Below are 13,602 nucleotides of genomic sequence, written 5' to 3' on the forward strand. Positions count from 1 at the left end.
GAACTCCAATTTTCCATCCGGTAGTAGTCAAACTCATCCCATAGCCCCTTCAGAGTAGCAAAATAATTGGTGACTGACATAGAACCTTGTTCAAATTTGAAAATTTGACTGCTGAGCTGATAAGTACGCAGCATATCATGTCGACATCCATACATCTGCTCCAATGTCTTCCACATGTCATACACTGTTTTGTTATGAAGAATGACTTGTTTGATTCCATAACTAATAGAGTTAAGTATCCAAGTCATTAATTGAATATTGTCACGTCGCCAAGTGCGAAAGCTAGGATCCTTTTCATCTGGTTTCACTTTAGAGCCGTGAAGAATATCAAGTTTATCATGGCCTTCGACATAAAGTTCAATAGCAACTGCCCAAGATGCATAATTTGTCTCGGACAATTTTTCTGATACTATCTGAAGACCGGGCCCTCCTGTGCCTGCCATTGTGAAAAATGGTTGTACCTGTCCTGAAGGCGCCATAGGATTCGCAGAAATCCCCGAGGTTTCACTAGCGTTATCCGCCATTACACTTACAAAAAAAAAAGAATGCTAGAGAAATCACAGCTTCGAGAAATAGCCGCCTGCGCCACACAAGGAGATCAGAAGAGGAACCGCCGCCGGCACTGCACAAGAGATAAGGTGGCGGTGTCGGGGAAGGAAGCAGAGATCGGCACTGCACCAGCGGTGAAGGAATCACTGCACGAGATGAAGAGATTGGGCAGCGTCGCGAGATGAAGAAGGAAGAAGAAAAAAAAAATGTCGCCGCTGTGCCCTAGACGCCGCTGGAAGAAGTCGCGAGCAGCAGAAGAGACACCGCTGGAAGAAGTCGCGAGCAGGAGAAGGAGCCGCTGTGCCCTAGACGCAGCTGGAAGAAGTCGCGAGCAGCAGAAGAGACGCCGCTGGAAGAAGTCGCGAGGGCGTCGCCGCTGGAAGAAGGAGCTGCTGTTCGGTGGTGATCGAGGCCGAAGAGAAGAAAGAAGCCGGAGACGCGACGGGTTTCCCTCCTCCACGATCCAAGATCGATCCGTCTCGGCGACTCCGAGTATCCCCCGTCGGCGTTGAGTCGCTCGCAAGAGAGAATCGAGAAGGAAGAGGGGAAAAGAAGAGAGGTCGGCTTCGATCAGAGGAGAGATCGAGAAGAAGAGAAAGAGGGGTGCGGCGCCACTAGGGTTAGGGTTGCTCTGATACCATGTTGTAATAAAAGAGTTTAAAGATTCATCTATTTCCAGTCGAATTACATATGTTTATATAGCCATACAACCCTAAGAATCAACTTATTAACAAAAGATAAAAAGACCTATCTACCCTTGCTTCTCACAACAATGATGATTGAATCATTTCTTATTCCTGTCCACAACACTTGTTTTCTTACTGAGATATTTAATAAACCATAGATGACTTGCAATGATTATGACAATGAGAAGAAATATGAAGTTAGACCATCAACACGCCCTTCAAACTGAAAGATTATTTTGTTATGATGCATTTGCAACCAAAGTATAATGACTGACTAACATTTCAGTATCCCATGACAAGAATATTTATATGCCAGGAAAGTGGAAAGAATTGTGTCATCATACATTGTCAACATCACAATCATCAAAAATTGAATAGATGAGTCTATCGTCGAAAATTTCATGTTTGGTGATGCACGTGGTTGTAAGCTCCAGATTCCTATGAAGCAAACAGAAAATTAACAGACCTACTGCTAGATCAGGATGCATCTTCAAACCAGATGCTGTTCCTGCAGTTATTGTTTCACTTCTTTGATTATCAGTCCTTCATTAAATCCTCTCCTAGCTTTTGGTTATCATTTTTGCACCACTTGTTGAAATGATTTCAGTATCTCCAAGTTTACTTACTTTTCCCTTTTATTCTCATCATAAACATTTACTAAGCCGATATGCCATTGTTTTAAAGTAAACCAACACCAATCGTAACAAAATAAATAACATGAAAACAAAAGCCACATAGGGTTTGCCCTAACAAAGTGGAGCTGATCTGAACTTAATGTTACCAAATGTTCTGAGATTACAGAAAAGAAAGGCCAAAGGTATGCTTAGGTGCCTGAAGTATAAATCATGTTACATAAATTTTTTAAAATAGTTCTACTAAGCATAATGCCAAAAAGAAAATAAATGGCTTACTTTAAGGCGTAACAGCTCACATACAGAGGCATACAGTGATGTGGAAGAGTCTGAGTTGCTGCTATCCCTAGGTAAATAAAATATTTGTAAGAACATATTTGAAGAAACAACATTATCCTGTTAAATTCTGAGAAAATATAGTGAAATTTAACAGTACTTGTCCACTATACTTTTCCCTTATTCAAGCTTCTTCTGCAATTCAAATGCTTGATCTAGTTTTCCTAAATAGAAGTTAGCCCTTGCCTTCAGGAGCCAACGCCAGCAATATAGGGGGAAAATTTGGAGATTTACAGAGTTACCTTCTTTGTTTGGCTGTAAATTGGCTCCAGAAGATAAAGCATTAACTTCGGCATGTCCCATAGTCTGCTCACTGAAGTTGATTACTTCTTCATACCTTTGGAGCTGTAAAATTGAAGAACAATATTCAGGATACTAAAATAGATCTTCAAAACATGTATCTAAGATAATATGAATCCTCTTGCTACTTTCCAATATATATTCGAATAGAAGAGAAGAATGGTCATTATGGTACTAAGGACGCTATTCAAACCATAGACAATTAAATTTAAAATTACAAACCATAAGAGCCTCAGCTTTCATTGCCATTAATTTTTCTGAATGTGCACTTATTACTAAGGACTCAGAGATCAGTTGTAACGCCTTTATCAGTCCATTAGATGTCCTTTTGAGTAAAAGCTCCTCAACCTGGCTCATGCGATCAGCCACTTGCTATGGCACCAAAGAAGTATTTTAGTCTACCAATTTGTGAAGGCAAAGGTAATCGAACAAAAGTGCACACAACTAGCATAACTAAAGCAAACAGAATAATTCAACATGAAAATTTTATTTGTTGAGGATTAGCACGTATAGCAGTAGTCTAGCAATGTTAATCATCAATTAGCTGTAAGAACCAAACCATAAAAAATCAGCAGGTAACTCTTTCTTCCAAATAGGTTACAACATAGTTAATTATTATGGTTCATATGAGGCAGGAATGAGCCAGCAGCAAAGCATAAATACAAATTTCCTTTTTCAAATTACTCAAACCCTTTTTATGTATATCTTAGACACTCAGTGGATTCTTCATATACTTGAACCCTTCAATTTGGAAAATTTAATTTCCATATAGCATTTGAATTGTACCATTAAGTAGAGAAAACATGAATGTGTATGTCCATGTCATTAATGAAATGGGTCAAAGAACCCTTTATCAGGGAGTGCAATTAGTCATCCTACATTGGCACTCCATGATAAAGTGAGTTATTATTGAAGAAAAATGCAAATATAATCTGCATTTACTGGTAATATGGGCCTCATGAAACACTATATGTAATTTATGTGCTACAAATTAAAGTATAAAACAATTGAAGGAGTAGCTCAGGAATTGCATCTCTACTTAAATGACAATGACATCAAAAACAAATAATACATTCCAACCATTATTAGCTGACTACATGGATTAAACACTATTGAGCTCAATGCACAACCATCATCATCAACAAGCTATATTTGTCCCAACTATTTAAGATCGGCTACATGAATTTTATCCATTGTTTGAACTTGAGCTGGTGGAAAGACTATATCACTATTGATATACAAATTAGTTAAATTAATTTTTATAACAATAGCTAATGTTTTTTTTTGGCATTCCTTTACCTCTCACACCTTCCACTCTAAATGAATTCAACTTTTCTAATTATAAAATATATTGTTGCTTTAGAGCATGTCCATACCATGATCATATATCTCAACTTTGAGGCTTCAGCAATCCCATGAAATTTTCTGATAAGAGAGAATATTCATAGATAAACAATTGAAAAAAAAAACCCACAAAATCCACATTCTTGAGAGCATTTAGTGGGGTTTCGTAGGCTATTGAGAGAATTTGTTGTAAAATTTCTATATACTTTTTATATATCAAAGTAAATCCTATATCATGTTGATATTCAGATTTTAGAGCATTTGAAATTGTTAATATGTAGTACCAGAGACTTCCAGATGTACAAATAAAAAGTGATGACAAACACATGCTGAGTTGTTCTCTCAATCTAGTCTTCATGTTAGCTTTAGAGAGCTTTCATAATGCTGAATTTTTGTTCAGCAGAGTAATTGAATAACATAAGATTCATAACACGCTAAACAAATAAGATTGTACCACAAACAACAACAAACACTTGCAAATTTCATCTATCTCCTAGACTTCAAAAATTCTGCTTCGCATATCTCTTTTGAAAATACCATGCTGCACAAAAATCAGATATCCAACCTTAGAAGGTTAAGGCACATTTGGCTTGTAAATTTTCTATTTTCATTTTCTGAGAAAATAAAAAATATTGTTTGGTTGAAAATTTTCACATTTGTTTTCTAGAAAAGGAGATATCATTTTATGGGAAAATAGAGAATGTCTAAATGTCATTTTCTAAGAAAATGAAAAATGCCCGTTTTTCATAAAATGAAAGTAGAAACCAAACGCTCTCTAAGCTATCCCTTTCCAAAAGCATACTAGTCTTTATATTTTGCTACATGCATGACTTTGTAAGTACAAATTCAACTGACAAAAAATAAACTAGTAAAAAGTCATAGCTTAAGGAATTGCTTGCAGGCAAATTAGTTACCATTTTCTCAAAAGATATCACAAAATCTTTCTGATCCTGCAGGTCCTTACTGGTTTAACCGTTATTGAGGCAATCTCATAAGTCATTTTGCATGTAATAGAAACCATACATCAGCCATGTTATATCAGAAGACCAAGTAATCAGCACAAGAACTAGATCAAGTGCTACCTGAGCTTTCTGAAGTCCATCAGAAGACTGTCAATATTTTTTCATCCAGATTCCCATCATGTTTTGAGAGCAAGCAGTCATTAAAAAATTTTATTGCTTCATCAACTTCACCCAGTGTGAGATGGCAACTATATCAAGTAACAAACTATAAGGTAATAGTTTTTAGTTGTATAAATCATAATGCAACATAAAACAAAAAAGCAACCAAACATCTGACCATCAATTAAATTAAGTTTAATAAAAAACATCTACAAAAAATAACAAAAGTGCTCTGGATATCACAACCGAAGGTAAGATAGAAGTAATCTGCAGCAAAAAAGACTATTTAAATTGTTATTTAACAACCAGTGGTAACCATTAAATCATCCCAAGGACAGGCATCTTTTATGTGATGCCAATGAAAGCTCTTAGAATATGGAACATGAACTCATGTAAGAAGAAAAAGGAACTTGTATACCAGACTTAATGGCCTTCATTAAAAAAAACTTGCATTCCAGACTTAATGGCTTGACATGCAGATTGTAGGCCAAAATCACTAGTCACCAAGAGGATTAAATTATAGTCATGAATAGAAGCAATGTTTCATTCCTCCACCATATTTGCAGAAATAATTAAAATAGATGAATATTTAACTTTCACATCTTAGTCTCCGCTTTTCAGTTTCAACATTTAAGTTCAAGTAAAAGAGAATTGATCAGCGGTTGGTTTATCTCTTCCATTTTACTTTCATTGAATTATCTTTACTTTTTATGTCCATCCTCATTTGTCTTAAGTTTCAAGTGTTAATCGTGATATCTTTTTTGGAAGAAAAAAAATGTCTCCACATAAACAGAGCTTTCAAGGAACAAGTAGTTAGAAAAAGAACTTGATTCTTTTTGCACTCAGAATTTAGAAAATCCACACTTTCCATCATGAAGACATATGATTCACTAAATTAGCAGGCTTTTCAGAAGAGTTAGAGAAACTATCCCAAGATTCACGACAATCATCAAGTATAATGTACATGTATAAAATCTGATTGAAATCAAATACTACATGTAATGAATGAAAATATGGCATCAACCACCAAATCAATAAAGACTCACCTTGCAACCCTGACTTGAGCCCGGAGGAAGCTGGAATCTATTGCAATAGCTAGCATACAGTCATTAAGAGCATCTCTCATTCTTCCAAGGGAAATTCGTGCAGCTGAACGATTACTATAGCACAACATCAATGCTTGATTTCAGCTTTGATTATTTTCTTTCTAAAAGATAGAGTTCAGCCCTCGTGTATAGTACTCTTCGGCTTCAAGAAGATGTCCTTCTGCATAAGCTTGATTACCCCTAATGAAGGTGAAATTGTCAACAATGTAAAGCCCATTTGTATTAACTGATGACATTTTGCAAACAACAAGCCCTTGTAACCTTGAATAAAGTTAATCAAAGTCACACTCAGTTACAGGTGCTGCTCCTTGTACCTTACAAAATACATGAAAGTGCACAAACTTAATAAATGAGAAAAGATATAATAAGTACCTAAGTCTCCACTTTTCACAAGCTTCCTGTTCTGCTACTCTTCCAGGGTCAGAAATAATGAACTCTTTCTTGACCTCCAGGCTGGTATTTGTGCCATCTCCAGTATTGCTCACATTTTTTTTTCCTCTTGCACGGTTTGGTTGCATTGACTTGCTGGGAATTTGAAGAATATTCATTGATGAATCCATGGGAGCAAAATTTGAAATAGGATTTAAAATCTCATGAACAACTTTCATCTTGTTTTTCTTTCGGTGTTGATACTTTGATGCTGACAATGGACTTTGAATCAAAAGATGATGCACCAAACATAAAATTTTCACCATCAAAGTCTTCTACTGAAGAATTGAAGTAAATCATGTTCCTCCCTGACTAGCACCTAGAGGTTCAATTTCTGTTGCAGCAATGCTACTTCCACAAGCAACATCCTCAATTTCAGACTTTGGAACAAATTTTTCTGAATATTTGAGACCAAATTCTCTGTCTAAATAATCTACGGAATCATTTTGATTTAGTTCACCATGTGTTGGATTATCTCCAGTGTTATTCAAGTTTTGTGTGGTAGAAATAAGGCATTCAGTTTCATCTAAACGGATTGATTTTTGTGTATCGATAGATGCCTAGGTTGAGGCAGCATGTTTGGATTTACCTGATGGTACTGAATCTTCTCTTAACTTGACACAGCAACTAAGTTCTCTTGATAAGGAGAATAATCCATCGATAAGCAGCAATCAACAGAATCTGGATATTTATTTTCAAACACTTCTTCAATGGAGGAAATTGTTTGAGCAAAGGTTTGATGTGGTAGAATGATATTTTTTAGTTTACTATTTCTTTTTCTCATTCTGAAATCTTTACAATCAGCCTTCCTTCCAATGAATGGCATAGTTTGACATCGTCCAGAAAATAAACTCTCCTTCAATAGGTCTTCTGTAGTTTTTGAACTTCTAAATTCTGTGTGTGTAATTCCTGCTTGCTCGGGCATACCTGTGAAATTGAAGACAGTCCTGACATTATCTGATTCTAGCTCTCTCTGAATCTCCACTTTATTATCCTTCTCAGTTGATGGATTTACAGGACTACAGCCAGAGGAAGTCTAAGAAGACTTGTCATTAACAAACCCAAAAGAACTAGCCATCTTGTGTTTTGTACTCTCATCGGCTTGGTTTCTCATTTCGGAAGATATATCATCACCTGAATCTTGCAAATTCATCTTCTCCATTTCATCATGAAGATTACTAGGAAAACATTCACCAAACACAAAACATCAACAGATCATGTTTGGTGTTGTCATCATCTTGGTTTCTCTTTTGAGAAGCAAAATCATCACCAGAACTTTGCAAATTCAACTTCTCCATTACATTTTGAAAGCTACTAGGAACAGACTCATGGGACATGAAAGGATTAATAGAATTAAGTTTAGCACTCTCAACGGCTTGGTTTCCCCTTTCTGTATTAATATTATCAACAGGAGTTTGCAAATTCAGCTTCTCTAATTCAGCATGAAAGCTGCTCGGAGCAGAATTACTATTACCAAACATGAAAAAATTAGCAGAATTTAATCTAGTATCCTCTTTGCCTTGGTTAATCCTTTCAAAAAGAATAGCATCATCAGAATTTTGCAAATTCAGCTTCTCCATTTGATCATGAAGACTAGAGAATGAAGGACTATCAGAAGCTTTAAAAGAACTATCAACTGAATTAGAACAAATCCACACCCTCCTATTAAATATGGAAGAAAAATCATCACAAATTTCACTTTTTACAGGTTGTCTAATGCTCTTAGCAACACTATCTTTTGAATCTGAATTGCTTGCTGAATTTGTCCCAAAAACAAAGGTGTTTTTAAGCTTTCTAGGTACAAAACTATTTACAAATGGAACCCCAGGATTCAGTAGCTTGCCACAATTCAAGGTCTCACCTGTGCTCAGACCTATTGAATCAGAATGCATGGGCGTTCTATCCACAAAGGAAGATGTTTCACTTGATTGTTTATTAGGTCTTTCACTTTAAAACTATTAATTACCTCTCCGGCAAATGGAACACTTTTATACTTCCCTAACTGACAACTACCAAAATCTAGATTGCCAAAACTCTCAGTAGTCAAATTAGGTTTCAAACTTTTCTCCTTGCTGTCAACTAATGAAAACGTATCCAAAGTGCCCTTCTTACTCAGCTCCCCAGTATTATCCCAATTGAAATTTGCTGACGATCCAGCACCAAAATCAAATCCAGAACTTTCAGATTTAGTTGATGCAAAATTACCAAAATTTGGATCGACCACTGGCATAGTTTGAATGGAACTAGTGTCTTCCTTCAATTCCCTCCCAAGCAGGAATATATCAGCAGCAGAATCACAACCACTTCTGTCATGGCTAAATGCAGTATTCTCAGCTCCTAAATTTCTGGATGTTGGATTAGACTCAAAATCACCATGCTCCAACTCCGAAGCACAATATTCGGTGCTCTGCTCCAACCTGGAGCTTGTCTTCGTGCCATTCCAAAAGACAAAACCACCAGCATCAACTCCATGCTTCAAAGACTCAAACTCACCTGATTCCGAATTCTCTGAAACTTTATCCTCCTCTTTGGCATGAAATGGCTTCCATCCAATGAACTTCTCCTGATGCCTGTGCGTTCCTCCAAACTCATTCGACCTGGGAGCATCCGATGCAGCAACTGCCGCACCGTAACGAAAGTGATTGAACCCTGTTTCATCCTCAGTGTCCGAAATCACATCCATCCTCACACGGGAGGATGCGCGCTTCTTCCTCGCATTAGCAAGACGGGGTTTTGAGAGCCCGGCGGCCGTCGACTACTCCCCGGGAGCCAGAACCGAAGGAAGGTCGAGAGCGGCGAAAGGAGGGACAGGGGAAACAAATCGAACATCAGAAGCTCCACCGCCGGAAATGGCAGAGCCGCGGTACCCACACCCTAGGTCATTCCGACCCATGAAAACATGAGCAGAAGAATTCGGGACGCAGCTGGAAGCGGTGAAGAAAGGAGATCTCACCGATGCTATAAAAATGAGGAAGGAAATACTTGTATAGAATCCGGCGAAGTCGCTGCCGGCGTCGGGAGATTCAGGCGATCAGATCGATCGGTGGGTTTCGTCGTCTCTTCCGCTACGAAGGCGGCGAGGTGCTCTTTTCAAGTATTTTTTTTTTTAAATCAAATCGGGTTTCGTGTGATATCTTAAACCGTTCAAATATGTGATATTTATGAAAAAAAATCGACGGCCCCTTAAAATTACAATATCTTTAAATTTGCCCTTGGAAATTACCCTTGAGTTGAGCTTATTCAGTGAGTACCGTATAGTGTTAAAATGTAATAAGTACTTATTAAATTAAATATTAATTTTATTTATAAATATGGCAATCACTTAAGTCGTATTTGTTATGATTCAATGAATTAGAAGTGCAATTGTTATGTTTAAAAAATTAAGAGGTAAATTAAAAAAATAGATAAACTATAAAAGAAAAATATATCATTTTTGAAGTTAATTTAGATATATCTCATGAGTGATCTATCAGTCACTTTACGGCTAATTATAAATCGATTTTATGATTTATCTTTTTTAATATAATTTAGAAATAAAAGATATCTAAGGCGAGTATAATTATTTTTTGTGCTATAATGAATGTGCTCGTGCTGAAGGGATAATGATTGGAAAATAGAGAGAAGAAATTAATATTCATGACCAATCATCAATAAGTCACTATCACAAAACTAAAATGGAACAGGTTCTCATCCTAATTTCATAGAAAAAACAAAATTAATTGGAATAATATGTGTCAAGACATAGCAAAATAAGATAGAAACAATTTTCACATCTCAACATCCTCGACCTAAAGTGAAGACAAGTCGAATTTAAAGGAACAATCGATTGATGGAGGCATACAGTCGACTATCGACTATTAGATGATTTTAAACCTCATCTAACACCTATAAAAATAGATTTTATTGGAGGATTTCGATATCATCCTTGAGGATTTTGAAGGAGAATATGTAGTTTCAAACCTTCAAACAGCAATCCAACAAAATTCCTTTCATTGTCAGTTGTCATGTGTAAACACCTCTTGTTTTATATAATTTATTTTTTTTACAATTCTGAAGAATAGTAGCTGAAGAATGAAGATTGACTGTTAGGGAAGAAAGGTAGATGAGCTTTCTCCTGCTTCATGGCTTTATAAACCCCCCAATCTACTCTGAAACAAAGGCACACAAACACAAGGTGTTCATTATCAGCTCCCTCCTCTCCTCTGCTTCTTTCTGTTTATTGTTTGAAGTTTTGATCTGCTTCTTCATGGGGCCTGGAGGACCACCAGGTCCTGGCCCAGGGTGGGCCCCTCTTCCTGGAGGTCCAGGATGGGGGGGACCTGGTTTTGGTGGCTTCATACCTTCATGGTTAGTTCTCCTTCCTACTGCACACACATCTGCCTCTTCAAGTAAACACCTCTTTGAGTACAAGTTATGATTTGATTCCGGTTGGACCGATAAGGAAAAACCGGGTCACTCGGCGATCCAATCAGTAAAATTATCATTTGCAATTAATAAATTAATTAATTTTGCTGGATTGCAGTTTTTACTTCTTGTGCTGCTGCTGCTTGCTTCAGGAATGCTGTGGCCCCTTTTTTGGAGGACCTCCAGGGCCTCATGGTCCTCCTCCCTTTTGAAGCAAACAAGGTTGAGTCATGAAATATCAAGACTCAAAACTATTCAGCAAGTTACTTTTCCAATAAAAAGGGGCTCTTGTCTACCTTAACCTCTGTATTGAGCTGTTTGTTCTAAGAAGTGTGTGCATAGTATGTTGAACTTTTGATCAAAATCGCAATAATAAACAAACTCTAAGAAAGTCACAAAGGTTGTTTCAAACTTTGATATTTGAAGCAATGAATGTCATTCAATTAGTTGATCATCGCAAGGGTTGAGCCACATATATGTCTACTGGGGCTTTAGCACCGGAGGTGCGTGGAGTGAGTGACAGTGGGAAGTGTGTGTATATATATATATATGATGAAATATTTGTTAATGTAATCAAATTTGATTACAGTCCGAGTGTGTTTTTTTTTGCAATAAAAGTTGTTTAGCCCTGAACCATTGAATCCCGAGGATGGAAACACTTTTTCATGAATTGAGATAAGAGTTGATATATATAAACTTCTCTTCTATTTACAAAGGTAAAAGTTCATATAGAAGGGATTGTAACTCAAGTTGCTTTAAATCAAAATTATGTAAAAGAAACCAACTTTCAAAGAGGGGGAAAAAAAATATATACCCATTTTGCCCTAATTGAGGATCATCCTTAGTCTTTTTACTTAGGATTCCATTGCTCGATCATTCACCGCCTTGTTATAATTCTGTAGAACATAAGTGTATCATTTTTTTTGGGACGATGTGATGATTAAAATATGGGATGTTATTATATGAGATTTTAAGGTCGAAATTCAACATATCCAAGTATACTTTTTTCTATACCTTGACCATCTGTACTAATGACTAATAGTTATCTATAATTTACCTCCTTTGTATTAGCCTAGGGACGAATTGACGAGAACAGGTTCTTTTTTAATATATAGTAGATAGATGATTTTCTTATATTCAACTATCGTCTCAATTAATCTAAAATATAATTTATATGCATTTAAAGGTCTACCTTAAAATATTCCTCCCATTCAAATTCTAATTTTTTATTATTTTTTAATTATTTTTCTACTGCAACATACGAGGGAAGAAAGATTTTTTTTTTTTTTTCAAATCTCATTGTGAGGGCAATTTATATGATTAGATTAAAAGTGATATCTCATCCATTGGATAGATTCAAGTGAGATTAAGGAAAAATTATCTTCTATATAATGGTACGCTCGACTTCTTGATTTATTTCTTTATAAATAATTATTTTATATAAAAAATTAAATAAAAACTTTTAGGATAATGGTGTAATAGTTAGACTCTCTAAATGATTAATATGTAGTCCCAAAAGGATAATTTGTAGTCTCTAAATATTTATCTGGATAATTTATAGTCCCTAAACACTTATCTAATCTAGTTGTGCGTTATCCAAACTACAGAAATACTACTTAACATTTTCTGAATCAGCCATATATGTTGGCTGCACAAAGGATTTAAATAATATGGACAAAAAAATATGATATCATCAGTAGTAGAGTATATCCTTTGAACCGTACTGTACAATTTAAAGAATGGATCATTATATTTATTGGTTGATTTGAATAAATCTCACCTGTAAGATTCATTTAAATTAATCAAACAATCTCTATGATCCATTCTCCGATCCGCAAAATGTGGACCAGATAACTTCACTTGCATCATTAGTAATCATGACAGCTACAATAAGGAGAAAAACATCAGAAAATCTAAAAGTTATATTACTACTTTACATCAAAATAAAAAATCACCTAGGATCTTTTACCAATAAAGACTGACTACTGCTCTGTGTATAGGATTAAGCTCCGATAAAGGACGGTATGGATCGCTACAGGAGACGATCATTCAACAGAAGTTGGGTTAGAGAACTTAACATGGTGTAAGAAAGAGAAATAAACGATACGTTAATGTAATTTCCACCCTAAAATTATTTTTTGATTGCACCTCTTTTTCATATGCATTACCAATACTCAATTACAAATGTTTTTACCATGAGAAATTATGTTAAAATAAATCAACAAAAATATAAAACTCAGAGTGAAAAAAACTTAGGGCACAACTAACATGCAAGAGCACTCACGTGATGATATTCTATTTAAAAATTTTATCTTAGATTTTAGATAGAATAATTAAAAAAATTGTATATTAATTATTTTATTTATTTTTTAAATTATATATTTATAAATTAATTATCATATTTATTCTCTAAATTATATATTTATAAATAATACTTCTCTAAATTTAGAGAATGAATTCTATTCCCTAAACATTATAGAAGAGAGAAGAAATAGGGATATTGATATATGATGTATTGAAAAATAAATATCTAAATTTAATAAAATAATTTTTTTATTTTAAATTATGTATTTTAGATAGAAAAACTGATATAGATATTTAACATTACACAGGTCATATGCTATTAGCAGAGGAATAATTTTAATTTAAAAATTTGAAGTTGCAGTACCATTAAAGTTGGGAAATCAACTCTATA

General features: G+C 35.3%; 1 protein-coding gene and 1 long non-coding RNA gene across 8 annotated transcripts; one reads left to right on the forward strand and one right to left on the reverse strand.

Annotated features, from left to right (window-relative positions):
* Window positions 1-1,916: 1,916 nt before the first annotated feature.
* Window positions 1,917-9,459, reverse strand: LOC121967386. 7 transcript variants are annotated; one of them, XM_042517558.1, is made up of 7 exons: window positions 6,447-9,459; window positions 6,015-6,254; window positions 4,930-5,057; window positions 3,880-3,928; window positions 2,726-2,875; window positions 2,446-2,548; window positions 1,917-2,367 (listed from the first exon to the last, which is right to left on the reverse strand). In XM_042517558.1, exons 3-7 carry the CDS (start codon window positions 4,947-4,949, stop codon window positions 2,324-2,326), a joined length of 366 nt encoding a protein of 121 aa, XP_042373492.1. In that variant the 5' UTR covers window positions 4,950-5,057; window positions 6,015-6,254; window positions 6,447-9,459; the 3' UTR covers window positions 1,917-2,323. The 7 variants fall into 7 exon arrangements, 3 of the variants coding, with proteins under 3 accessions (XP_042373492.1, XP_042373490.1, XP_042373491.1); XM_042517557.1 differs by having other exon boundaries at window positions 1,954-2,213; XR_006107746.1 differs by lacking the exon at window positions 3,880-3,928 and having other exon boundaries at window positions 1,971-2,213; window positions 2,304-2,367.
* Window positions 9,460-10,664: 1,205 nt separating this feature from the next.
* LOC121968545 lies at window positions 10,665-11,318 on the forward strand. Its single transcript, XR_006108207.1, has 2 exons — window positions 10,665-10,850; window positions 11,026-11,318. It is a non-coding gene; the product is annotated as an uncharacterized LOC121968545 (long non-coding RNA).
* The last annotated feature ends 2,284 nt before the right edge of the window (window positions 11,319-13,602 follow it).

This window comes from Zingiber officinale, chromosome 3B (genome assembly GCF_018446385.1).
Source record: "Zingiber officinale cultivar Zhangliang chromosome 3B, Zo_v1.1, whole genome shotgun sequence".
Classification (NCBI taxonomy): domain Eukaryota; kingdom Viridiplantae; phylum Streptophyta; class Magnoliopsida; order Zingiberales; family Zingiberaceae; genus Zingiber; species Zingiber officinale.